General features: G+C 45.0%; 2 protein-coding genes across 2 annotated transcripts; both read left to right on the top strand.

Annotated features, from left to right (window-relative positions):
• The first annotated feature begins 3,744 nt into the window (after window positions 1-3,744).
• Window positions 3,745-10,858, top strand: LOC118589601 (keratin, type I cuticular Ha3-II). The gene is made up of 7 exons (XM_036197030.1): window positions 3,745-4,139; window positions 5,831-5,913; window positions 6,743-6,899; window positions 8,686-8,847; window positions 8,939-9,064; window positions 9,241-9,461; window positions 10,410-10,858. The coding sequence occupies exons 1-7, from the start codon at window positions 3,792-3,794 to the stop codon at window positions 10,525-10,527; spliced, it is 1,215 nt and encodes a 404-aa protein (XP_036052923.1). The 5' UTR covers window positions 3,745-3,791; the 3' UTR covers window positions 10,528-10,858.
• An 8,169-nt stretch (window positions 10,859-19,027) lies between these two features.
• LOC118589570 (keratin, type I cuticular Ha3-I) lies at window positions 19,028-24,263 on the top strand. Its single transcript, XM_036196983.1, has 7 exons — window positions 19,028-19,435; window positions 20,594-20,676; window positions 21,161-21,317; window positions 22,776-22,937; window positions 23,029-23,154; window positions 23,331-23,551; window positions 23,724-24,263. The coding sequence occupies exons 1-7, from the start codon at window positions 19,088-19,090 to the stop codon at window positions 23,839-23,841; spliced, it is 1,215 nt and encodes a 404-aa protein (XP_036052876.1). The 5' UTR covers window positions 19,028-19,087; the 3' UTR covers window positions 23,842-24,263.
• Window positions 24,264-24,567: the final 304 nt, after the last annotated feature.

The following is a 24,567-nucleotide window of genomic DNA, read 5'->3' as shown; positions in this document are numbered from 1 at the left end:
CCTGGAAAATGGAGGAATAGCTGACATAGAAGCCAAAAGAAGCCAAGAGCTTCACTGAGGCAGTGGTCAACAGGATACAGATCAAAGGTAAAGAGATTCAGATTGGATATAAAAAGGAGTCACCGGTGACTGCGAAGAGACATAGTCTGTAGCATGCTGTAGCTGGGGAAGAAGCTGTAGCCTCATAGCTCCTTCATGTTCACCTCAAATTATCAACTTGACCATGATTGTAAAGCAAAAGTTTATCACACAGTTATACTGGCGCCAAGCTACTTTGTCATCTGTGTTTTGAGAAACCATGCTAACATTAGCTCTTTCCCTTGACATGTAGAGCACTCCACACATCAGATTCTAACCATCTCCACATGGTTTCTTAATCTAGCCATCCTAGGTAGAATGAAGTCATTATTAGGGCTGATGAGATGGTTTAGCCAGTGAAATAATCATTGTGCAAGCCTGATGAGTTGATATCCACGCGCAGGTAGAAGGAGATAAATGGCTACCGAAATTTGTTGTCTGACCTCTCTTCTGTTCCCCAAAGTCATGTCTGTGACAGTGAGAATTTGAAATTCTCATCAGGACACATTGTATGTAAGATGTGTTCTTTGCAAATGTAGGCACGTGTGTGTGTGTGTGTGTGTGTGTGTGTGTGTGTGTGTGTGCGCGCGCGCGCGCGCATGTGCGCGCGCCTACATTCAGGCACACACATAATAACAATAAATACGTAAAATCATCGAGTTATGTTGTTTTGGATTGCTTCATATTCTTCTACTCTGAAGTTAAAACCATAGAATGACTTCAATTGACTTAAATTGGACCCCCTTTTGATATGAGAAATCTTGCTTGCCCTGTGTTACCCCATTCATGACCTCTCATTGCCATTTGTGTACATTAGTGTGAGGAGCCCGATACATCTTTTTGCATTTCCAAAAGAACATATCTTACATATGATATGTCCTGATGAGAATTTTAAACAGTAAATTCTCATCGTCATGGACATGACTTTGGGAAAGAGAAGGGAGGTTTCCTCATGACTTTAAAGACAGGAAGGGTGGCTCCAGCAAAGACTTGCCCTGACTTCACTCTGTGGTTAAATACTACTGCCGAGTTTGTGTGTGATCTCTGACATGGAAATAGCCTTAACTTCTGTAATGAATAGTGTCCTTAAACCTCAAATGCCATTGGCTCACATCTTGAAACCAGAAGCATCAGCCACAGCGTCTGACACAATGATACAGGTAGCTATAAAACTTTTCTGGTTGTTAGGATTTCATCTGCCCATCATGTTTATTGGAGGGTCACTGGCCAGAGACAATGTCATTATTTATGTAAAGTTGAGAACACACAGTATAAAGCAAATGGAATAAATGAGAAGTACTTCTAAGAATTCCTAGGAAACAAATTGAAACTTGTTTCTTTTCTTAACAGATCTACATCCTTTCAGCCATTCATTATTTAATAACCATGTCACAATGCAGCAAACAAACCACTTCCACTCAGGATGTGTGTCTTTTTCTAATTCTACTGTGCACTTTTGAATATACAGTAATCTTTTCTATGTCTTATTCCACTCTGACTGAGGCAGAAACCATAGAAATAGTTCTACAGTCTTCATGGACATATTTTCTAGTCCACAACACACTATTCCTTCCTTACTCTTTTTTTTTTTTTTTTTTGTTTTGTCTTTTGTTTTTGAGTCAGGGTTTCTCTGTCTAGCTTTGGTGCCTATCCTGGATCTTGCTCTGTAGACCAAGTTGGCCTTGAACTCAGAGAGATCCACCTGGCTCTGCCTCCTAAGTGCTGAGATTAAAGGTGTGCGCTACCACTACCCGGCCCTTCCTTACATTAAAAAAAATAGCATCGTCTCAGATTTAGTCTTTTGAGGCTGGTGATACAGAAGAAGAGAGGAATGGAAGATGATTTAAAAAAATTAATGGTTTCACGTATTTTCTAGGTTTTGTGAGCTCATTCAATTGGGCTTCAATTAACTTGGTACTGATTCTAAGTCAGCACAGCTGATCTACATGTTGTGGTAGAATCATTTACAAACAGAGTTAGGTGGGAGGGCAGAGACTGTGGACATGAGGAAGGAACAGTTCTAAAAGAACACCCATTTGCTTAAAGCTTGCTTTCTGTCTAAAAGCATGCTTGGAATCAGCTCTTCCTGACTTTCAGGATCACTCAAGAAAACACACAGGATTGTTTTATAATCACAACTTGTTTCTGACCCAGTAAAGAAATGACTCAGCATGGATGTTTACCCCCCTCAATAGATTTAGATCCCAATTACATCTGGCTGGCTCCAAAAACAGATACAGCCTTAAAATACATGGATTTGCCTTCCATGAGAATAATAAAAAGAACAGGTTCCCAGAGCACACTTGAAAGAAGGAGGATCTGAGAGATAACTACGTGATAGGAGTTTGCTCAGAGTTACCAAGAGGAAAACTTTAAAAATGCCTTTTGTATTGGAGACACTGATAGATGAGACAGCCAATCCCTGCAGTTCAAAGCTTCACTTAGAGGGGCATGAGGCAGAAGATGTGCTTGCTAGAATATGCTGGAAGTCTTAAGATGTCACCTTAGCATGTGAAAATGTGTTGAGGGTTCACACTCCTTGGGGGACTAGGCTCAGGTATTTCTGCACCAGATTGACTAGGGGTTTACTTCTTTTCAACTTCTAGTGGGAACAATGCATTCTTGCTAAGTAGGCTCTCCTTAGAATGGAAGTGACTTGGTTTCTTAAAAGAAGAACAGACTTGTTTCTTGGCTCATTCTGATTGGGGGAGAGAATGGGGAGAAACACTGCCAAACAATGGCTGAGTTTGACTGAATTCAGTCTATCCCACGTCATTCCATCTTATAGTAAAGTTATTGGAAGGGAGAGGGTACCACGAAGTAGTGAGAATATGGCCACTGGAATTAGGGAAATATGCTTTTGCTCGTGGACCTTGATCCCAGAGGATCTTGGGGAAACTCTGAGGCCATCTTAAAAACTCTTACAAGGTTTGTGGTTCCTGAAGGAGTTAATGCATATGAATTACCTGGTTCATTCAGTGTCTGGTACAAAGTGGGCACTCATGCAAGCAGGAGTCAATTACAGACACACTGTGTGCAAGCAAATACTTTAGTACTTCATACTCAATAGCTATGCCCAAAATGTTGGTTTCCAAAGTATTCTTCTGAGGACAAATGGACCCCAGAAGACTCCTGCAGCCCCATAGGAAGAGACTATCCTTGTCTCCACTCACTTGGATGGTATGGCAGCACTGAGCTGGTTGCATTTTCTGATGTTAGCTTTTGGGATTCTCTACTAACCAGTTTGGTTTCCAAAGAGATGCTCGGATGGTTTTCGCCACAGACCCCCTCACTGAGGATGAGCTGAACAAGGCACAATCCTTTCCTAAGCTTAGGAGAAAGAGATCAGAAGTGCCCCCAAATCTGAGGGCCAGAGCCACTGTAACTCAATGCCCAGTAAGGAAGTGCTGTTGTTGGCAAAGTTGGTTACTTTGAAGCCAAACCATGAAGCTCTTTCTGAACTAACCAGCATGGTTGGTGAGGAGTCCTGACATAGCAGGAAGCCAAAGTAAAACATTTTATGAGCTAAAGGACTCATGTGAGGTGGCTAAATAACAAATGGAAAATTGGTAATGAGAGCAAAAGGGGGTAAATGTCACCACACCCACCGCTGACAGGATATAAAGCTCTGGAGAGGACCAGGCCTTGTACCAGAGACAGAACATTAGGTGTAGAAGCTGACTGACTCTCATAGCTCTGTTCCCTCCAGCACCATGCCATACAACTGCTGCCTACCCACCATGAGCTGCCGCACCAGCTGCTCCTCCCGGCCCTGCGTGCCCAACAGCTGCCACGGCTGCACCCTGCCCGGGGCCTGCAACATCCCTGCCAATGTGGGCAACTGCAATTGGTTCTGTGAGGGCTCCTTCAATGGCAACGAGAAGGAGACCATGCAGTTCCTGAATGACCGCCTGGCCAGCTATATAGAGAAGGTGAGGCAGCTGGAGAGAGAGAATGCAGAGCTGGAATGTCGGATCCAGGAGAGGAACCAGCAGCAGGACCCTCTGGTGTGCCCTGCCTACCAGGCCTACTTCAGGACCATCGAGGAGCTGCAGCAGAAGGTGAGGGGGATGGGCATCATTGAGTCAGTTGAATGAACTATTTATTCAAATTGAACACTGAAGTCTGAACAGAGCTAAGGCTGTTTACAGCGAATGTTGGAAGTGATGTAGAATTCACTGGCCTAACAACGTGAGAAGTCTTTGAAATATCTCTTTTGGAATCACCATAATGGAAGTATGCAGATTCAGCATTAGGGCCAAATTAGCCCAAGGTTCCTAACATTGCTTCTTACCCCAAACCAGAATAGCTTATTTTTTAAGGCTTATTACGATGCCCTTTTCTTGCTTTCAGACAGATTATAACATTAAAAAAAAGTACTACGACCCAAATTAGTTCTTTGACCTAAGGATTTTCTATGTGAGGTCTCAAACAGTTAAAGTCTTTCAAACTTGTAGCAACTATTGTAAGAGACAGCTTTGACAAACCAGGGAAGCCATTGGCTCCAGAAACCTCACCAACACACACCCACACCCCTCCCCCCACACCAACACCATTCACTAGAACAGGTATGTAGGCAAATGGCATACAAGGTCATGAAGACAAAGAATAGAGACCACAAAAAGTGGGACTTGGAAGGATCCTTAAAAGAGCCAGTATCAGAGTGGGATTTGAGTGACAAGCAGGGGTTGTGTGTTGGGGTGGGGTGGGGGGAGGACAACCTGGTGTCATTCCTAAGTGCCATTCACCATTTTTTTTTTCTGGAAACAAGGTCATCTACTGTTCTGGAACTTGTCAGTAGGTTAGTAAGCCACTGGGCTCTGTCTGTCTCTGCCTCAGTGCTGGGATTATCAGTGAACACTACTATGCCATGATTTTTTAAAACTTGGGTTCTGGGGATTAAACTCAGGTCCTCATTTTGCAAAGCAAGCACTTTACCAGTTCGACTATCTTCCAGACCCCAACAAATAAGATTTTCTGTCTGACTGTGCATGCCTGTGATTCTTAGAGGGAATTGTTTGTCTGTTGTCCCAAGAGAGTGAATGCCAGAAAGGAGTAGTATGATTTGAGTATCATTATTTATTTACTCACAGTTGATGAGGATCAGGCAAAGTGCTGGAGTAGGGCTCAGGGATAAGATGCTGAGAAAGAGAATTTTGCTCCAGCAGGAGATCACAGCTTAATAAGGTAGAGAGATAGGGTAGACCATAGCAAAAGTGCAAGGTACATGGAAGAAGTGGCCACTTGGAGGAACTGGGAAAGGAAGGGATGTGGGTTCTACAAGGTGCTCTCTAGGTGGAAGAAAACATGTCACCTAAAGCATGTGCATGGTGCCAGCAGACAGGGCTCAGCAGGGTTCCAGTGGAGGTGGTGTGAGAGGTCTTGTCCTGTTTATCTGCACATACCTGGTTTTAGGGTCCCAGGAATGCTCTCATCCTAAGCATACAGGGATCCTTGGTTACCTGACCTGAGGTGTGATCACCCAATGCAGTCAGTTCCTACAGGAAAACTAGAAGAAACCCTAGAAGAGCAGAAACCATGACTGCACTCACCAGCTGTGGGTGAATGAGCAATGACGTTCAAATCACACTCTTCCTTTCTGGTATCCATGTTACATTCTACCTCAGCACTTCTGGCTCCCATGGTGGTTCACTGAATGAATCATGTTTGGATACCTGATGTGAGGGTCTGAAAGGACACAGAACAACTGGGAAGAAATAATGTAACTCATCCCACAATTGATCCTCTGCAGATTCTGTGCGGCAAGTCTGAGAATGGCAGGCTGGTGGTGCAGATTGACAATGCCAAGCTGGCAGCCGATGACTTCAGGACCAAGTAAGACATTTGTAATGACTAGAACAGCCCAGTGAGAGGTTGAGTTTCAAAGTCAGGACTCCCTGTTCTGGGACTGTGCCAGACACAGCTTCTAAGTGCTATCGTGTCTTGGGTTAGAGTTAGGTTAAAAGCCAAGGTCTCTTTACTGAGAGCTGAGGGCCTATGTTTTCAGTTTATCTTGAAGAAGTGTATTATCAACACATCCCAAAGGAGTTATTAAGCCATAAAAAACCAGGAGGTAAAAGCCATTTCTTTCAGTGAATTAATCACTACTTTCAATTAAGATTATAATCATAATAATCTTTTATGGAACCTTATATAAGTCCCATAAAAGACCTATAGGATTTATAATAGGATTTCACATGTATCATTTCTTACCCTTCAACCCCAAACAGCGAAGTGTTAGTTTTGTCTTTATTTTACAAACAAGGCTCAGAAGGATTAAAGAATCCACTTCCAGCCATTTAAAGGCAAGTTTGGATCTAAGTCACTTTGAGTTTCATGTTCTTCAGGGTAGGGGGAAAGGAAGGGAGATAGGTAGTTGTAGACTTAAGAAGTGGAGCAACTCAAGAGGACAGACATGGTAGACTTTCTTGTTAGCCACTTGTGGATGGATTCTAAGAACAAATGTGGTGAACATGGAGGAATCTATACACAGTGCCTTCGCTGTGGGCCTTGGAAGGAGTCAGGTCACCTCACTCACCACAGTGATGCTTTTCTTTTAGAACATTTAAAACAGAATGGCCTCAAAGTAGGATGAGTTTGACTGGGTTATCCACACAGAAGCTCTTCCTTGTTGATGTCTTCTGACTTTTGACTATGCACCCAGGTATCAGACCGAGCTGTCCCTGCGGCAGCTGGTAGAGTCAGACATCAATGGCCTGCGTAGGATCCTGGATGAGCTGACTCTGTGCAAGTCTGACCTGGAGGCCCAGGTGGAGTCTCTGAAACAGGAGCTGCTGTGTCTCAAGCAGAACCATGAGGAGGTAAGAAAGTCCCAGCCACTAACATCTCAGTATGAGGGTCCCTCTGAGCAGGAGAATGTAGGTCTTGGTTTGTTAGGTTAATGCAACATTTTTGCTAGTTGGTCAAAAGATAGCTAAGAAATGATTGGGCAGTGAGGCCCAGGTTGAGCTCTTTTACAGGAAGAGGTGTGGTTGGCTGATCTGTGTCCACATGGGACCAGATGTGTGGCCCAAGACTCACATGAATGCTGTTATTTTCTGAGTAGTTATCAAATCAATGATGAGGTTTGGAAAGAGATAGAGATCTTGTCCTTTATGAAATCTAAGCAAATGTATTCCAAGCTAGTAGATGGATGGGTAGGTAGGTGGATGATAGATGGGTAGGTAGGTGGATGAATGGATGGGTAGGTAGGTGGATGATGGATGGGTAGGTAGGTGGATGAATGGATGGGTAGGTAGGTGGATGATGGATGGGTAGGTGGGTGATGATGGATATGGGTAGGTAGGTGGATGAATGGATGGGTAGGTAGGTGGATGATGGATGGATAGGTAGGTGGATGAATGGATGGGTAGGTAGGGTGGATGATGGATGGGCTAGGTAGGTCGGATGATGGATGCGGTAGGTAGGTGGATGTGGATGGGTAGGTAGGTGGATATGGATGGGTAGGTAGGTGGATGAATGGATGGTAGGTAGGGGATGGGTAGGTAGGTGGATGATGGATGGGTAGGTAGGTGGATGAATGGATGGGTAGGTAGGTGGATGAATGGATGGGTAGGTAGGTGGATGATGGATGGGTAGGTAGGTGGATGATGGATGGGTAGGTAGGTGGATGAATGGATGGGTAGGTAGGTGGATGATGGATGGGTAGGTAGGTGGATGATGGATGGGTAGGTAGGTGGATGATGGATGGGTAGCTAGGTGGATGATGGATGGGTAGCTAGGTGGATGATGGATGGGATAGGTAGGTGGATGATGGATGGGTAGCTAGGTGGATGATGGATGGGTAGCTAGGTGGATGATGGATGGGTAGGTAGGTGGATGATGGATGGGTAGCTAGGTGGATGATGGATGGGTAGCTAGGTGGATGATGGATGGGTAGCTAGGTGGATGATGGATGGGTAGCTAGGTGGATGATGGATGGGTAGGTAGGTGGATGATGGATGGGTAGGTAGGTGGATGATGGATGGGTAGGTAGGTGGATGATGGATGGGTAGGTAGGTGGATGATGGATGGGTAGGTAGGTGGATGAATGGATGGGAAAATGGAGAAATGAAGAAACTTAAATAGTTGAATGAGATTTAGGGAAATCAGCAGCATGTCTCAAACATCAGATCCTTTCCCAAGGGGAAACAAGTTCTAACAGACAGGATATGATGTTAGGAGACAGAATGGGTGGACAACATTAAACCGGGTTTCTCTATATCTCAGTAGCAACAATTATAAACCACTTGTCACACTGGGTTTATCGCACAACAAACACAAAATCAGAAGGGAATTACAGAATCTCAATATTAGCAATAACTTCTACAAGAATCTTCATACAGAGATGAGGGAAGGGACTCAGACAGAGTCACCAGAGGTGACTTACATCAGCTCGACTCAGGTTGTCTAACTTTGATACAATGCTTCTTCCACCACATTTCTTGATACTCTCATAATACTTACACCTAACTTTCCCTTCCTCTAAGGAGTGTTTATGATAAATTTGTCTCTGACTGACATCCATCCTTTTAAAGTCTTTTGCAGTCATCTTTGAAAGGTACACTCCCTAGTTCTGTGGTCCATCCTTTGCCTTTCCCCTACCAGGAAGTGAACACCCTGCGCTGTCAGCTTGGAGACCGCCTCAACGTGGAAGTGGATGCTGCTCCCACTGTGGACCTGAACCGTGTGCTCAATGAGACCAGGTGTCAGTACGAGGCCCTGGTGGAAACCAACCGCAGAGAAGTAGAGGAATGGTTCACCACACAGGTGGGCATCTGAGCTCATGGTCACCCGGGAACCGAGTCCCCCAGGACCCCAAAGCAGGGTCTGATCCTGTCTCTGCCCTTGCCTGTTGCAGACCGAGGAGCTGAACAAGCAGGTGGTGTCCAGCTCAGAGCAGCTGCAGTCCTGCCAGGCAGAGATCATCGAGCTGAGGCGCACAGTCAATGCCCTGGAGATTGAGCTGCAGGCCCAGCACAACCTGGTGTGTAGTGTCCACACCTGCTGCTGGGCAGTGTGGAGTCGGGAGGCAGAGTCACTGGGGTGCCCTTGGGGCCACTCCCCCTCCTTTGCTCTTGAAGCCTGTGACTCCTTTGGGAGGCCATGCAGGAACCTTTAGAGGGGCCATCTCTGTGACAGCCTTTGTCTTCTCCCCCACAGAGAAACTCTCTGGAAAACACACTGACGGAGAGCGAGGCTCGCTACAGCTCTCAGCTGTCCCAGGTGCAGTGTCTGATCACCAACGTGGAGTCCCAGCTTGGTGAGATCCGGGCTGACCTGGAGCGTCAGAACCAGGAGTACCAGGTGCTGCTGGACATCCGGGCCCGGCTGGAGTGTGAGATCAACACGTACAGGGGTCTGCTGGAGAGCGAGGACTGCAAGTGAGTTGCTGGAGGGTGTATCTACCACTGTGAGGCACACGTAGAGTACCTTAAGAGTAATGAAGGAACTTGGAGGATGAAGGTCAGATACCAGTACATCTCTAGAGACCGATATAAGGTACCTGTGGTCACTATTACTTTACTAAAGATATTTTATGTCATGAAGGATAGTCTTTTCTTTCTTTCTTTCTTTTTTTTTTTTTTTTTTTTTTTTTGAGACAGGGTTTCTCTGTAGCTTTGGAGGTTGTCCTGGAACTTGCTTTGTAGACCAGGCTGGCCTCAAACTCACAGAGATCCATCTGCCTCTGCCTCCTGAGTGCTGGGATTACAGGCGTGCACCACCACCACCCAGCTTATGAAGGATAGTCTTAAGGTGATTCTTTGGCTGATGGGTAAAAACCTTTATATCTTCATAAATAGTTTCTGAAATGGAAAGGATATAGAAAACTCAAGCAATCATTGATTTGATTAAATCAAAATTTTAGGTCCACTGTTTCTTTTATCCTTGTTAGAATCATCTGAGAGAAGGAATTTGTTTCAATATAACCATGTTCTTGCATTGGAGCATCTCCAAGGAACATGACTTAATAAGTCGAGCAGGTCAAATGACAGCTCAGGCAGATTATTTACACAGTTTTTGTTTGATTGTTTGTTTGTTTTTTGCAAAGTTTATGTCTGTGAGGTGGATATCATCAACCCCATTTTCTAGGTTTGAGGCAGAGATTTAGAGATCAAAGTGACTTTCCTGAGTCCCCAGGATTATATGGAAGGCCAACTCCATTGCCAGTGTTCTATTCTGTCTTCTACCACTATGTCCGAGCTCTGTAGAGGAGTGACCTGAACAAGGCCGGCTCTCTGAAAATTAGGGGATGGGCTTCTTGCTTTTAGCTATATCTGCTTTTTGAAAATTTCCTTTCTCATGCTGACTCTAACCATCCTGTGTCCCAGGCTTCCCTGCAACCCCTGCGCCACCACCAATGCCTGTGACAAGCCCATTGGACCTTGTGTCACAAACCCCTGTGTCACACGTTCCCGATGTGGACCCTGCAATACCTTTGGCTGCTAACCAACCCCAGGGCCTGCAGGAGGATTGCATGAAGACATGAAGACAGAAATATCATCAATGGATCAGCTCAGCCTTTCTGACCCCACATCCAGCACCCCACAAATCATAGTCCGGAAGGAGAGCACAGACCTAGTGCTGTGGTTTGGCTCTGAGTCCAGGCCCACGGGACCATCTTCATGAGGGCCTCTTTGTGACCACCTGCTTGTGTTCTGGTGGTCTGAGGGATCTGAGCTGTGAAGGGGCCATACGAGGTATTTTGTGGTTCTGTCTGCTTCTTCCACCCTTTCTTGCAGTCCCCCCAAACCTAATAAATTTTCCTCTTGCAAACAGATCTGAGTTTCACGTGTATCCATCCTTTTCAGAGTGTTCATTCTCTGTGTGATTTTTAGGAAGCCACTTAAAAGCAGAAGAGGACTTTATGGTTTAACCCTGTCCTGCCCTATCATTCATTAGACACGATGAGTGCCAGCATCCATGAAGGCCGGCATTAAACGGGGGCAGAACAGTTGGGCAAAAGGCTTTGTGTGACTGTGGGCTGGTACTTTCAGAGTTCTTGTGGTTTTCTTTTCTAATTCACTACAAGATGAGGACAAAAGCTTCCATCTACTGAACTTACTAAAGCTGCTAGGAACTCGTACACAGCAGGCCTAAGAAACTGGAATTGCCCGGGAATCTCATGACCAGAAAAGTGAGAGCCTACAGCCTGAGGGAAATCTCCAGGAAGAGATCTGGAACTTGTCAGAGAGCCTTGCAGGAGAGCGGAGCCAAAACAACGGTGGTTAATGATAGGCAGGACTCTGCTTTGACCCAGACTGCCTAGATATGCATAGCCCTGGCCTTCTCCTACAACTTGACTTCAGGACCCCGAGGAAGCACTTGGGGCACATTGCTGGATCTCCCGTCCCTCTTCCCAATATGATGACATTGAATGAATCTCCTCTTGCTTTTTGCTGGCAACATGGCTGTTTTAATGGGGCTTACTGAATTTGGGTGGGTGAAACCGGCTTGCTGGGGCACCGGGTATGACCCTAAGTCTGGTAACAATATGAGTAGAATCACAGGACATGTAATATTCTGTGATTGGCTTCTTTTGCATACTCTAGTGTCTTTAGATCCACTCAAAAAACATAACATGTCCTATGAACATTGCATTTTGGGATTGTTTTCAATTTTGGGTTATTAGGGTAACATTGTCTTAAATCTTTGTGTTCAAGTTTGCGTGTGGACATGTGTTTTTTTCCCCTTCCTGCTTCCCTGCCTGTCTTCCTTCTTTCTGTGTACAATGTATGTTTTGTGTGTGCTTGTGGCACATGTGTGTGTGTGTGTGTGTGTGTGTGTGTGTGCTGTATGCGTGCCCATACGTGCACTTGTGGAACCCTGAGGCCAATGCTGGCTGTTTCTCTCTTTTGCTCCCCATTTTATTTTTTAAGATGAGGTCTCTTGTTGAACCCAGAGCTCACTGATTTGGGGAGACTGGCCAGTGGAACTTTGGAACCTTCTGTTTACACTTCCCAGTGCTGGGATTACAGGCATGAGTCACCCTCCAGCTGTTTTGTGTGGGTTCTGGGGACCTGAACAGGGGTTCTACTTAGCAAGCACTCTACCTGGAGTCATCTCTTCATCCCCCTTTTGTTATTTTGGGACAGTCTTATTCCACAGCCTAGGCTGGCTTGGCCTTCACTGTGTAGCTTAGGCTGGCCTTAAACTCATGACCATCCTTTTGCCTCAAACTTCTAGGTCCTGAGGCTTCATTTGTGAGCTATCACACCTTACTTGGGCATATGTTTTCAGTTGCTTTGGGTATAGATACACAAGAATGGAATTGCTGGGTTACACTATCATTGTAGAACTGCTAGACCCATTTCTGTGCTAGCTGATGTTCTCCCGGACTGACTACAAGAGCTCCATCTGCACATTCTCAGTGACACCTGTGTTTTTCCATGCTGAAAAACAACAACAGCAAAACCAGGTCATCTCAGTGCACATGAAGTGGTATTCATTGCAGGTTTTGATTTGCATTTCCTTGGTGACTCATAGTGTCATACTTCTTTTCATGTGTGTGTGTAGGCTGTTTCTAGATCTTTGGGGGGAAATGTTTACTCAGATCCATTGCCTGACTTTTAAAGCCTGGCCCACTTGTCTTTTAACTTGCAGATGTGCTTTTAATGTTCTGGACACAGGATTCCTATTGGGCAGGTGATTTATAAATGTTTTCCTCTTCAGAAGTTAGTTTTTTACTTTCTGGATGAAAATAAATATGTTTTTGCTGTAGAAGAATTTTAAAATTTGAAGTCCAACCTAACTTTAATTTTAAAATTTAAATTTTTTAAAATTTGGATTATTTAAAATTTAAATTAGTGTGTGTGTGTGTGTGTGTGTGTGTGTGTGTGTGTGTGTGTGTGTGTATACATACATGAAAGCAGATGTTCATGGAAGCTAGAAGTGGGTACCAGGTCTTCTAGAGCTAGAATTGGTTGTGAGCCTCCCAAAGTAGGAGTTGGGAACTGAACTTGGGCCCTCTGGAAGAGCAGGAAGTGCTTTTAACCATGGAGCTATCCCTTCAGTCTCCTAATTTTACTTTTATCAAGTGTGATTTTGGTGTCATATGTAAAAAACTATTTCTTTCTGCTTGTTAGGTTTGTTTATTTATTTGTTTTTGAGACAGATTCTCACTGTGTAGCTCTAGCTGTACTGGAACAACTCTGTAGACCAGGTTGGCCTTGAATTAATAGAGATTTCCCTGCCTCTGCCACCTGAGTGCTAGGATTAAAAGCATGCACCACCACACCCGGCAAGAAACTATTTTTTAACTTGAGATCTAGAAGACTTATTCCTATCTTTCCCCCAAATTTTTCTAGCTTGAATTCTTACAACTCGCTTCCAAGAAAGGGTCTTTTTGTATATCCTAGTCAGAATGCAAACTCACCATCTTCTTCTTTCTACTGCATGAGCACCGAGATTGTAGGAATGCATCGCCATGTCAGACTCTCTGCTCCTTTATGGTGTAAGCAAAGGCCAAACTCCATTCTTCTGCATGTGGATGCCTAGTTACTTAGACATCACTCATCAAAACATTGTTCTTTTCTCCATTAGTTGTGTAGGTAGCTGTGTTGAACATAGCTTTGTAGTAAGTTTTAAAGTCAGGGGATGTGATTCCTCCAGTACTTTGTTCTTCTTTTGAAAGACTGTTTTGGCCATTTGACTCCATTCCCACATGAGTTTTAGAGTCAGTTTGTCGATGTCTATGAAGAGGCTAGCTTGTGTTATAACGTCAAGTCAGTTGCAGGAACATGGTCTTCGGTATTGTCACCTGTATAACTTGTGGTGACAAAATAACTCTACAAAAGTCACATAAGGAAGGGGTAGTTTCGGCTCATAGCTCCAGGGCTACAGTTCATCCCAGCAGGAAAGGGATATGGCAGGGGCAGGAGGTGGCTGGTGACCTTGTTTTCCCAGTGTGGAGGCAGAGAATGACGCACAGTTATGTTCCACTCGCTTTCTCCTTTTTATTCAGCCCAGGGCCCCCGTGCACACAATTGCATCACTCGCATTTAAGGTAGGTTTTCTCACCACATTTAATCAAGAGAACTCTTCACGGACATGCTCAGAGATTTGTTTCTATGCTGATTTTAAAAGCCATCAAGATGACAAGATGAACCTTCACATCATCTTAGCTGTTGAGTCCACAGGGGTATCTTGTTGCTCAAATCCTAAATGGTCTCATAATTAAAACCCAGAGCCAGATAACAGGGTGAAAGCTGAAAGATCAGAGAAACAGAGCAAACCACAGCCACCACCTCTTACCTCACCAACTCCTCTGCCTGACAGAGCCTCTCTGCAAGAGTGCAAATTCCTTTCTCTGCCCAGCCATATCACTTCCTGTTTCAATCTTCCTAGTGCTGGGATTAAAGGTGTATGATCCCAAGTGCTGGAATTAAAGGTGTGTGGCACCACTGCCTGGCTCTGTTTCTTTTTTAGACTGGATTAATCTCATGTAGCCCAGTGTGGTCTTGAACTCAGAGAAATCCAGACAGATCTCTGCCTCTACCTCCTGAGTGCTAGGATTAAAGGTGTGTGCCACCACTGCCTGGCCTCTGTGGCTAACTCTGTGGCTGGCTCTGTCCTCTGATCTTCAGGCAAGCTTTATTTTTTAGATTATAAAACATTACCACAGAATCTTATCCACCACTTTGAGGTGTTAGAGAAAGAGGGACTGGACTGTTCACTGGCCACCCTACCTGGGTCCTTCCAATGTTTAGGGAACTGGTGGTGGGTTAAGAAAGGGTCAGGTTGTGGAAAAGAGGATTGCTGATGTATATCGGCTGCTGAGATGGATTGGGACTGTCACTCGGCTGCCAGGCCTATAATGCTTATGGGAAGCAGATCTGTGAAGAATGGGTACAGACTCCTGTTTAGACACTAGAATCTCCTGGTGCTCTTACAGCATGAATCCATGCATCTCAGTATTGTTGTAAGCCTTCTTTATAAATCTCTAGAGACATTGGTTTTCTTTACCAATTTTGAACAGCTGAACAGATATCTTCCAGAAGGAGGATGACTATCCTTGAGTTCTCCATCCAATACTTCTGGACTCCTTTAAGCAGATCTTGAATCTTCATAGCTTGTCTCTCATTTCCTCTTTAATGTTTTCTGTTTTTAAAACCTGTCTGTACTATATGCTGATAATTTCCTCATCTATGATTTCTAGTTTACTTATTCTCTTTCCATCTTTATCTAATCTGATACTTAATTTATCAGTTGGGTTTTATAAATTAGTGTTAGCCTTTTAGAAAATAACATATTATTAATTTTAAACTCTATTTGGCTTTAATAATTGTTTTGGTGTGTGTGTGTGTGTGTGTGTGTGTGTGTGTGTGTGTGTGTGTGTTTGTGTGTGTGTCTGCACGTGTGTGTGCACAGGCCATTGTGCACATGTGGAGGTCAGAGGACAACTTTAAGGAGTCAGTTCTCTCCTTCCACCCTGTGGGTCCCAGGTGGGCAGGCTTGGAACTAAACATTTCCCTTTACCTGCTGAGCCATAACACTGGCCTCAATAAATGCAATTTTAACAGAGACAGCCATCACTTATTTGGATTTATTACAAGTAATATTTAGTCATTAATAATACTCAGATACATAAAATAATGACCAAACACATAAAAACAAGAAAGGAGAATGGTGGTGTGGAAGTGTATATTCTACACTTAATAAAAGGATACATGAAGCCTTCTACCAAAAATCCAACAACATGAACATCAATCTCCATCCCCAAAACTATTTAGAGATCTATTTAATTTTATAAAATTGGGTTTGTCATCTGGTGAAAAAAGAAAACCCAAATGATAACCCAGTGCATAGACTCCTAAAGTGCTAGAAAGATCTACAGAGCAAATCTTAATAAACTTCTATTTATAAAACACAGTTGACAAGTAACTGCTGTGCCTTTGCCTACTGAGCCATCTTATTGTCCTCCCAAATATAATTTTTAAGGTGATATACATTCAAATTTTGTTATGGCTACCTTTGCATACCTTTTTGGTGGAGGGAGTTATGTGTACTGCTATGGAGTAGAGCCCCATTGCTTAATCAATTACCTCTCTGAGTTACCCCAAACCAACCAGATAGAGTTCTGGTGACAAGATCATGAACAATCATTTCTTTATTCTGAGGCTCAGTTTCTCCACCAGCAAAACGAGAGCAGCATGGATAAGCAGATCATGAGACCCTGGCATCCTCTTGTTCTAAGCTCTCTATTCTCTCTTTGGACCATCTTGGCACTTGGGGTCTACAGGAGGAGGTAGAAAAGAAGTGAGATAATTTTGAGGTGCAGCTGTAGCAGAACGGCTTGGATCTGTCAGGGAGCATTTCTGAGGTCTACTTTGTCACTTCCTGTGAAAGGCAGTGAGCGGCGGCGGCCCTTCCTTTGCATGGATGATGCATCCTTCTTGACTGAGTATTAACACTCTTCTTAATAAGGTAGAAGTGGTGTCTTATGCACAGGCAGTTTATCCTGCTAGATAATTATTCCTAAATCACAAACTGTTATGAATCATCGAGTTCAAACAAACTCAGCATCTCTGAACTGTTTCAAGTGCAATTATCTTTTGGGATCCAATTACTGTATAAAACTCTGATCCTTGAGACCAAAGCCCACATGCTTTATAATCAAGTGTACAAATGGAATATGGTGGAAGTTCTCTAAGTAATGGACATCTTCACTCTGCATGTTTGAAAACTCAGTTTTCTGAAGTTCAGTGTGGATGTTTCTCTATGAATACAGGTGTTATACACAGTAGGCATACCTGTGAGACTCTAGGAGAGGCCTGACAGTTTTCTTGTTCACTCAACACCCTCTCCATGGTCCTGATCGAACCTGGGTGATCTTGTGGATGTAGTTGGCAGTTCTCACATGATGCATCATCTCTGTGTCTTTCTCTGTCTGTCTCTATTTCTCTGTCTGTCTCTCTCTGTATGGGCTAGAGGTTGCTATTGGGTACCTTCCTCAATTGTCCTCCACCTCAGTTTTTGGGACAAGAGTCTTTCACTGAAGCTTAAACTCATTGACTGGGTAGGCTAGCTGTCTAGAGAGCTTCAGAGATCACCTGTGTTCATCTTCCCTGTGTTGTGATTACAGCTGTGTGCCTCTGTGCCTGGCTTCAAACAAGGGTGCTGGGGAGCTGAACTCACATCTTCATGCTTGTGTGGCGGGCACCTTACTGACATCCATCTCCCCAGCCTGCATGATCTCGTCTTTGATATGCTTTCCTTCCTGTTCATCTGTGACAATGCTGTAATCTCATTCCCTTCATCGTTTCTCACACTTTCTCCATTTCTCTGGAATTCCTAAGGTTCGTCCCTTAGCTGTTGCTTCTCTCTATAGACTCTTTTCCTTTGCCCAGGTCTGTAACGCTCACACCTTTCCCCTAACCATGTCCATATCTGTCATTATCATCTCTACCATCAACTCTATACCTGGACTCCTTTTACCCCCTTATTGCTGTTTGCCTGGACTGCTATAACAACCTCCTTGACCACTATAATAACTTCCTTGCTGGTCTCTCGGTTTCTAGTCTTCCCTTTCTTTTTCTAAAACTGTTAAACATTTATTGAAATGGTGCCTCAAAACTTTTGTCACCGTACAGGCTCCAAAACCCACATGTGAGGGATGGTCCAAGCCCCTTTGCTCTTTCACAGAAGACTGGTGGCATATGACTGTAGCCTCTTTAGACAGCTTTATTTTCTACCATTTCCCTTCACTGACACATAGACTTGCTCAAGGCCCTCCATCATGCTGGATTTCCCTGCTGCGTTATTGTGCATGCACCAAATCCCACTTGGACATCTTGCTTTCACTTTCTCTGTTTCTTAGACACCATGCTGTGCTCCATCCCCAGCACAGATCTACGTCTGTGAACCTCCAATCCTGATGATGCTTGCTCTCCCCAGTATGTGACCCTCTCAGATGTTACTTTTCATTTCCGGCCCTGGTTTATTTCTTCCCATTCATGTCTTCATGTATTTGACCTCCACTCACTCAATATGCCCATCATGTAGCAAGGCCTTAGAATTCAGCGATGTATTGAACCTTGTCCTTTTGTTCAGGAACTCAGAGAGGAGAGAGAGAGAGAGAAAGAGACTGAGACTCACAGGTCAGGACAACATCACACTCAAGGTAAAGCAAAAGAGCTCAGAGAGGAGGTAAGACCTGACTGAAGAGGGTTGAAGGGGAGTGGGCTCTCCGTACAGCAGCAGTGTGAAGTGATGAAAAGAACAGAGACTGATGCTAGGTTCACAGCTGCATGATGCAACCTCCTACCTTCTATACTTCGATTTGCCTTGAAGACCGGTGCTGAGGGTGCTAAGATCCAAGACTTGTGCCAGCACTGTCTGGGAACTGTGTGGGCCTCCAGCCAGTGTGAATTCTCTCTGCCAGTATCACGTGTCCACCTTCCATTCCTCAGCATCTAGCACCCTGCCCAGGCCCAGCCATAATCCTGGGGCCATCTGTGAATTGATTAGCGGATGTGTCTAGAAGCAGTGTGACCAGAAGCTAGGCTGTTTGAGCTCTCTTTGAGGTCTGTGAATCTGACTTTTGGAAATTGGACCTAGGAAGAGTTCTGCTTCTCTGTTTCATCAAGCAGAGCCAGAGGCTTCCCAAAGTGTCAGGGCCCTCATGGAGTGACAGCACTGTCCCTTGACCTTCCACACCCTCCTAATGAAGGCCGGGCCTTTCATGAGTCCTGCCCTTTGAAGTCATACCACGAAGCTCTTACCTCATGATGCACAGCATGGCAGAGGAGTCCTGACTGAGGGAGAAGCCAGAGTAAAGTCTTTTATGAGGTGATGGAGACTTCTGAGGAAGCATAACAAATGCATGGGGAAGCCTTTGACCATCACTAAATGAGCGAAGCCAAAAGAAAAAAAAAAAGGACTGCCTTATGTGTCCACACCCTCTTTGGAGTGAGTATAAATGCTCACCAGAGGAAGGGGACCCACAGCTCTGAGGCTTGGAGAATCCACTCTTGTGTCTTCAGCCAGGTACCTCGCTCCCTCCAGCACCATGCCATACAGCTGCTGCCTACCCACCATGAGCTGCCGCACCAGCTGTTCCTCCCGGCCCTGCGTGCCCAACAGCTGCCATGGCTGCACCCTGCCCGGGGCCTGCAACATCCCTGCCAATGTGGGCAACTGCAATTGGTTCTGTGAGGGCTCCTTCAATGGCAATGAGAAGGAGACCATGCAGTTCCTGAATGACCGCCTGGCCAGCTACCTGGAGAAGGTGAGGCAGCTGGAGAGAGAGAATGCAGAGCTGGAATGTCGGATCCAGGAGAGGAACCAGCAGCAGGACCCTCTGGTGTGCCCTGCCTACCAGGCCTACTTCAGGACCATCGAGGAGCTGCAGCAGAAGGTGAGGGGGATGGGCATCACAGCACCTTAGCAGGAAGTTGTCAGGAGGATATTTGAGACATAGAAATGACATTGGTATGGTGGAAAAATTTGATACCCGTATTTCCAGTTTCTTAAATGAGGACTCATCTATTTTCCAAAGGGAAGCTGTTAGTTTTGAATCTTGGCATAAATTAGATGAGGTGGAGGTATAGGAGTTTAGATAATGTCCCACTATTATTACAAGTGGCCTCTGGATGTTTCTGAGCTTTGAAAGTATTCCATGGAGGTAAGAGGAAAGAACTGAGCCAAAGAAGGAAGCCACAAAGTAGAAAGGACCATTTTTTCCTCCATTAACAAGGTGTGTGGATGCTCTGACCTCTGGTTGCCCTCCTCTTCTGGACACCTTATCACCCTGATCCTGTTGTCTTGACCTAGATGCCCCTGGGGTTCCCTTGGTACATGGTGTGCAGTGGAGAACTAGAGTGTTTAGCTAAAAAGATTGGACACTAGATAGAAATGGTACCAAGCCATCCAGGATGGCTAGAGGACTGGAACAACCTCCTTTGCCTAGGCCCCTGCATCTGCTCCTTTATGTATTTATCTTGCTCATTTGATGAAAAGTTTCTTAATGGCTGGGTCCTTTTTAGCTCTTAGAGCTATGCCAACCAAATAGCAGCTGTTTTAAACAAATGTGAATAGTTTTTTATCAATGTCTCAATATTGCTTATTAAGAAAGGGGGAGCCGGGCGGTGGTAGTGCACGTCTTTAATCCCAGCACTTGGGAGGCAGAGGCAGGCGGATCTCTGTGAGTTTGAGGACAGCCTGGTCTACAGAGCGAGATCCAGGACAGGCACCAAAACTACACAGAGAAACCCTGTCTTGAAAAACCAAAAAAGAAAGAAAGAAAGAAAGAAAGAAAGAAAGAAAGAAAGAAAGAAAGGGGAAGAAATAAATAAGTTGTCTGCTAATGTCTCATTGTGTATTTGCATGTCTGTCTTCATATTTAGTCCCTCAGATAATTTTTTGAGCATCCATTGTACATGGATAGCTCTTCATAGATATAGGATACACTGTCATTTTTTTTATTCTGATGCTTCTATATAAACAAGTTAACAGGATTTCTGTTGATGAAAAGAACCAAGCCCCTGCTCATTATATAATGTTTTGTGATTTCTAGATCTTGTGTGGCAAATCTGAGAATGCCAGGCTGGTGGTACAAATTGACAATGCCAAGCTGGCCTCTGATGACTTCAGGACCAAGTGAGTAGGTGGATCAGTGGGCCGTTGTTGTTTGTGACTTTATCTCCTTTCTCCCCTTTCCTTTAGTCTATTATCCCCACGGACATTGATCAGTATTTCCTCTAGATCCACACACTCCCTCCTCTTCTCTCTTCCCCTTTGTGGAAAGGCATTTCTACCCCAAACCTCAACTCCACCCAACTGTCCATCTGTAGATAGCATGGTCTCCTACTGCACACAAAACTCAGTTGTGAGAATGTGGGGAGTGCATTCATGCTGGAAGCCTTGAGGTTTCCAAACTCTTATCTCCTTGGATTCCCTTGGCTTTGTGAAAGTAATTATAGTGTTACCCAAGCTACTGTTGGGTCTTGTCATCTTAAGTGGAAGGAGATGGTTGTAAAAACTAGTATCCTTAATTCCTAGTTATCCAATCAACCAAACCAAAACAGGGTCAAGGCCAGGCATATTCCTACCCAGTCTGTCCCTGATTCTCCTGTGTTTGCAGGTATGAGACAGAGCTGTCCCTGAGGCAGCTGGTGGAGTCGGACATCAACGGCCTGCGCAGGATCCTGGATGAGCTGACCCTCTGCAAGTCTGACCTAGAGGCGCAGGTGGAGTCCCTGAAGGAGGAGCTGCTGTGTCTCAAGCAGAACCATGAACAGGTGAAGTTTCCCAAAGTCAAGCACACGGTTGGACTAGCCAGGACCTGTTTCTAACTGCCACAGACTTTGGGAGAGGCTGTGGGTTGAGCCTCAATTAGACCAGAAAGATGTTCTCCAAACAAAAAAGGATTTGTAAAGAATAAGTAACCTAAAAAAAATGTGATAGGAGATTAGGATTTTTTGCTAGAGGCAGGAACAAGAAGAAAGGAAGTTGGCTAGCTCAGTCAGTACTGAGGAAAGGTCAGAGCCAAGGCAACTGCTGTAGCTCCTGTCACTCCCAGAGGACAGCCTATGTGGAATCCATTAAGATTCTCTGTCTTGTAACTTAGGGCCACCCAACAAGAGGGCTGAGCTGAACTCAAACCACAACTCTTCATTCTCATCCAAAACTCTTTCTGCTATTTGAGTTGCTTGGAAGAAACATGGAGTAAAGCACTCCCCAGTACATGTCAGTTACGGGCACACAGGAAACCATATGTGCAAACTATAAATCTCAGAAATCTGTATGTGGAGACAACTAACACCAGTCAAGAGCCTACTATGCACCGAATTTGTGCTAGGGCCTTAAGAGCCTCCAAAGAAGCTCTTTTAAAAAAAGATGAACAGTTTGAAGATTCTAGAACAGTAGTTCTCAACCTATGGGTCACAACCTCTTTGAGGGATGAAGGATGCTTTCACATAGGACGCCTAAGACCACTTGCATATCAGGTATTTATATTATGATTTATAACAGTAGCAAAATTAGTTATGAAGTAGCAGCAAAAGTAATTTTATGGTTGGGGGGTCACCACAACATAAGATACTGTATTAAAGGGCCACAGCATTAGAAGGTTGAGAATCACTATTCTAGAAGCTTCTAGAAGTTATACGGCAATGGTAAAGATGAGATACAATTTACGTCTGTTGGATGGCTAGGTAAGCCCAGGACCAAGTTCTGTTGGCTCCACAAAGAGATCAGTAGTAGAATGTATAGTGTTTGCTTCCTTCAGCAAAATCCACACTTGTAGAACCAGCACACACATCACCAATTAAGGCTCTTTTATCCAATGATGACAAGTTTTGAAGCAAATATTCTTTATTGTCTTGGTAGACTTTGTCTATGCTTAAGGTTTAAAAACTAAAGGTTATGATGAGATATTCTAGCAAGACCTGTGAACGGGGCTTCTAGGGAGTAGAATTTTAATGTTGTTGGCTATGTCTCAGCTCTGATTCTAAACCACCACATCCCTCTAGATAAGTGTTATGAAGGGCAATATGAAGGGTAGAGTGAGATTGTGGACTTGAAGGTGCTTTGTGAAAAAGAATCAGCCAATCACTGGCCATAGGGAAAAAGATGCTGGCAAGGAGGAGAATAGAGATTGTAGAATGACTAAATGCACCAGCAGTCCAACTGTGTTCTTTCAAGGAGAGCATCAAGACCCTTTGTGATATTAGGAATTTTTCTCCTTCCCCCACCAGGAAGTGAACACCCTGCGCTGTCAGCTTGGAGACCGCCTCAACGTGGAAGTGGACGCTGCTCCCACTGTGGACCTGAACCGTGTGCTCAATGAGACCAGGTGTCAGTACGAGGCCCTGGTGGAAACCAACCGCAGAGAAGTAGAGGAATGGTTCACCACACAGGTGGGCATCTGAGCTCATGGTCACCCGGGGACCGAGTCCCCCAGGACCCCAAAGCAGGGTCTGATGCTGTCTCTGTCCTTGCCTGTTGCAGACCGAGGAGCTGAACAAGCAGGTGGTGTCCAGCTCAGAGCAGCTGCAGTCCTGCCAGGCAGAGATCATTGAGCTGAGACGCACAGTCAATGCCCTGGAGATCGAGCTGCAGGCCCAGCACAACCTGGTGTGTAGTGTCCACACCTGCTGCTGGGCAGTGTGGAGTCGGGAGGCAGAGTCACTGGGGTGCCCTTGGGGTCACTCCCCCTCCTTAGCTCTTGAAGCCTGTGACTCCTTTGGGAGGCCATGCAGGAACCTTTAGAGGGGCCATCTCTGTGACAGCCTTTGTCTTCTCCCCCACAGAGAAACTCTCTGGAAAACACACTGACGGAGAGCGAGGCTCGCTACAGCTCTCAGCTGTCCCAGGTGCAGTGTCTGATCACCAACGTGGAGTCCCAGCTTGGTGAGATCCGGGCTGACCTGGAGCGTCAGAACCAGGAGTACCAGGTGCTGCTGGACATCCGGGCCCGGCTGGAGTGTGAGATCAACACGTACAGGGGTCTGCTGGAGAGCGAGGACTGCAAGTGAGTATGGGCTGAATGATTCTTCCTTGGGGTGACACTAATGTACCCCTTTCATACTTCTGCTTGGAGACTTTCAAAGGGATTTCTGGATGCTAATCTGACTATTTCCAGAGTCTTCCTGTGTGTTTAACTTACTCTGCCCTAACTTGCTCCAATGATTTCCTGCCTCCAGGCTCCCTTGCAATCCCTGTGCCACAACTAACGCATGTGACAAGCCCATCGGGCCCTGTGTCTCTAATCCCTGTGTCACAAGATCTCGCTGTGGGCCTTGCAACACTTTCGTGCGCTAGAGATACCACTGCCAGAGGGGGACAAAGACACCAGTCACACCGTAATTCCAGCTCATCCCAAGACCTCAAAAAGTGACCGCACTGGACAAAGACAGATTGGTTCCCAGGGTCAGCTGCAGCCCACAGTGCATTGCTTGGCTTGATCCTTGAGCACAGGAGATGTAAAGCCTGTCTTTTAAGGAACCTACAATAGGATCGAGGACTTTCTACTGTCAAAAGGCCGTGTTTGCATACCCAATGGTATGCTTTAATAAAAGTTATCAGAATGTGATTTGAAAATAATTCCATTGAGTGTGGGGGAGCTGGTTGGCATGCTTGTGAAACAGAGCATGAGTGGACTTAACCTTTTTTCTTGTCACACTTTTTGGCTTTGTAGATGCAATACAAATCCTTAGTCCTCCCAATAAACTCTTTTTCTGGCATGAAAATCCTAATTGTCTGTTTCATTCAACATGAACCAGTGTTTCTTCATTAGATGAAAAGTCCATTCACCCCCATATGTGGCCTGTGATTTCCTTTGAGGAAAAAGCCTCTTTGAGATGTCACCCACTGGCCAGAATCAGCACCAAGAGAATGGAAACAGGAGGTGGATGCAGGCCTGGGTGGTGTTAGTGGCTGTGATCCAGGTTGGTTTGGCCAGTACATAACATTTGTGTTGAGACCTGAAAATGGAGAAGGAACATCTAGAAGGAAAGAACATTCCAGGAAGAGGCAGCAGCAAGTCAA

This window comes from Onychomys torridus, chromosome 8 (genome assembly GCF_903995425.1).
Source record: "Onychomys torridus chromosome 8, mOncTor1.1, whole genome shotgun sequence".
Classification (NCBI taxonomy): Eukaryota; Metazoa; Chordata; class Mammalia; order Rodentia; family Cricetidae; genus Onychomys; species Onychomys torridus.
This window is presented reverse-complemented; position numbering and strand designations above follow the sequence as displayed.

Coding starts and splice junctions, on each gene's coding strand:
- LOC118589570 (XM_036196983.1), top strand. CDS start 19,088: ATGCCATACAGCTGCTGCCTACCCACCATGAGCTGCCGCACCAGCTGT. Junction 20,677..21,160: donor TCTGATGACTTCAGGACCAA/GTGAGTAGGTGG, acceptor CTGTGTTTGCAG/GTATGAGACAGAGCTGTCCC. Junction 22,938..23,028: donor AGGAATGGTTCACCACACAG/GTGGGCATCTGA, acceptor TGCCTGTTGCAG/ACCGAGGAGCTGAACAAGCA.
- LOC118589601 (XM_036197030.1), top strand. CDS start 3,792: ATGCCATACAACTGCTGCCTACCCACCATGAGCTGCCGCACCAGCTGC. Junction 5,914..6,742: donor GCCGATGACTTCAGGACCAA/GTAAGACATTTG, acceptor CTATGCACCCAG/GTATCAGACCGAGCTGTCCC. Junction 9,065..9,240: donor TGCAGGCCCAGCACAACCTG/GTGTGTAGTGTC, acceptor TCTCCCCCACAG/AGAAACTCTCTGGAAAACAC.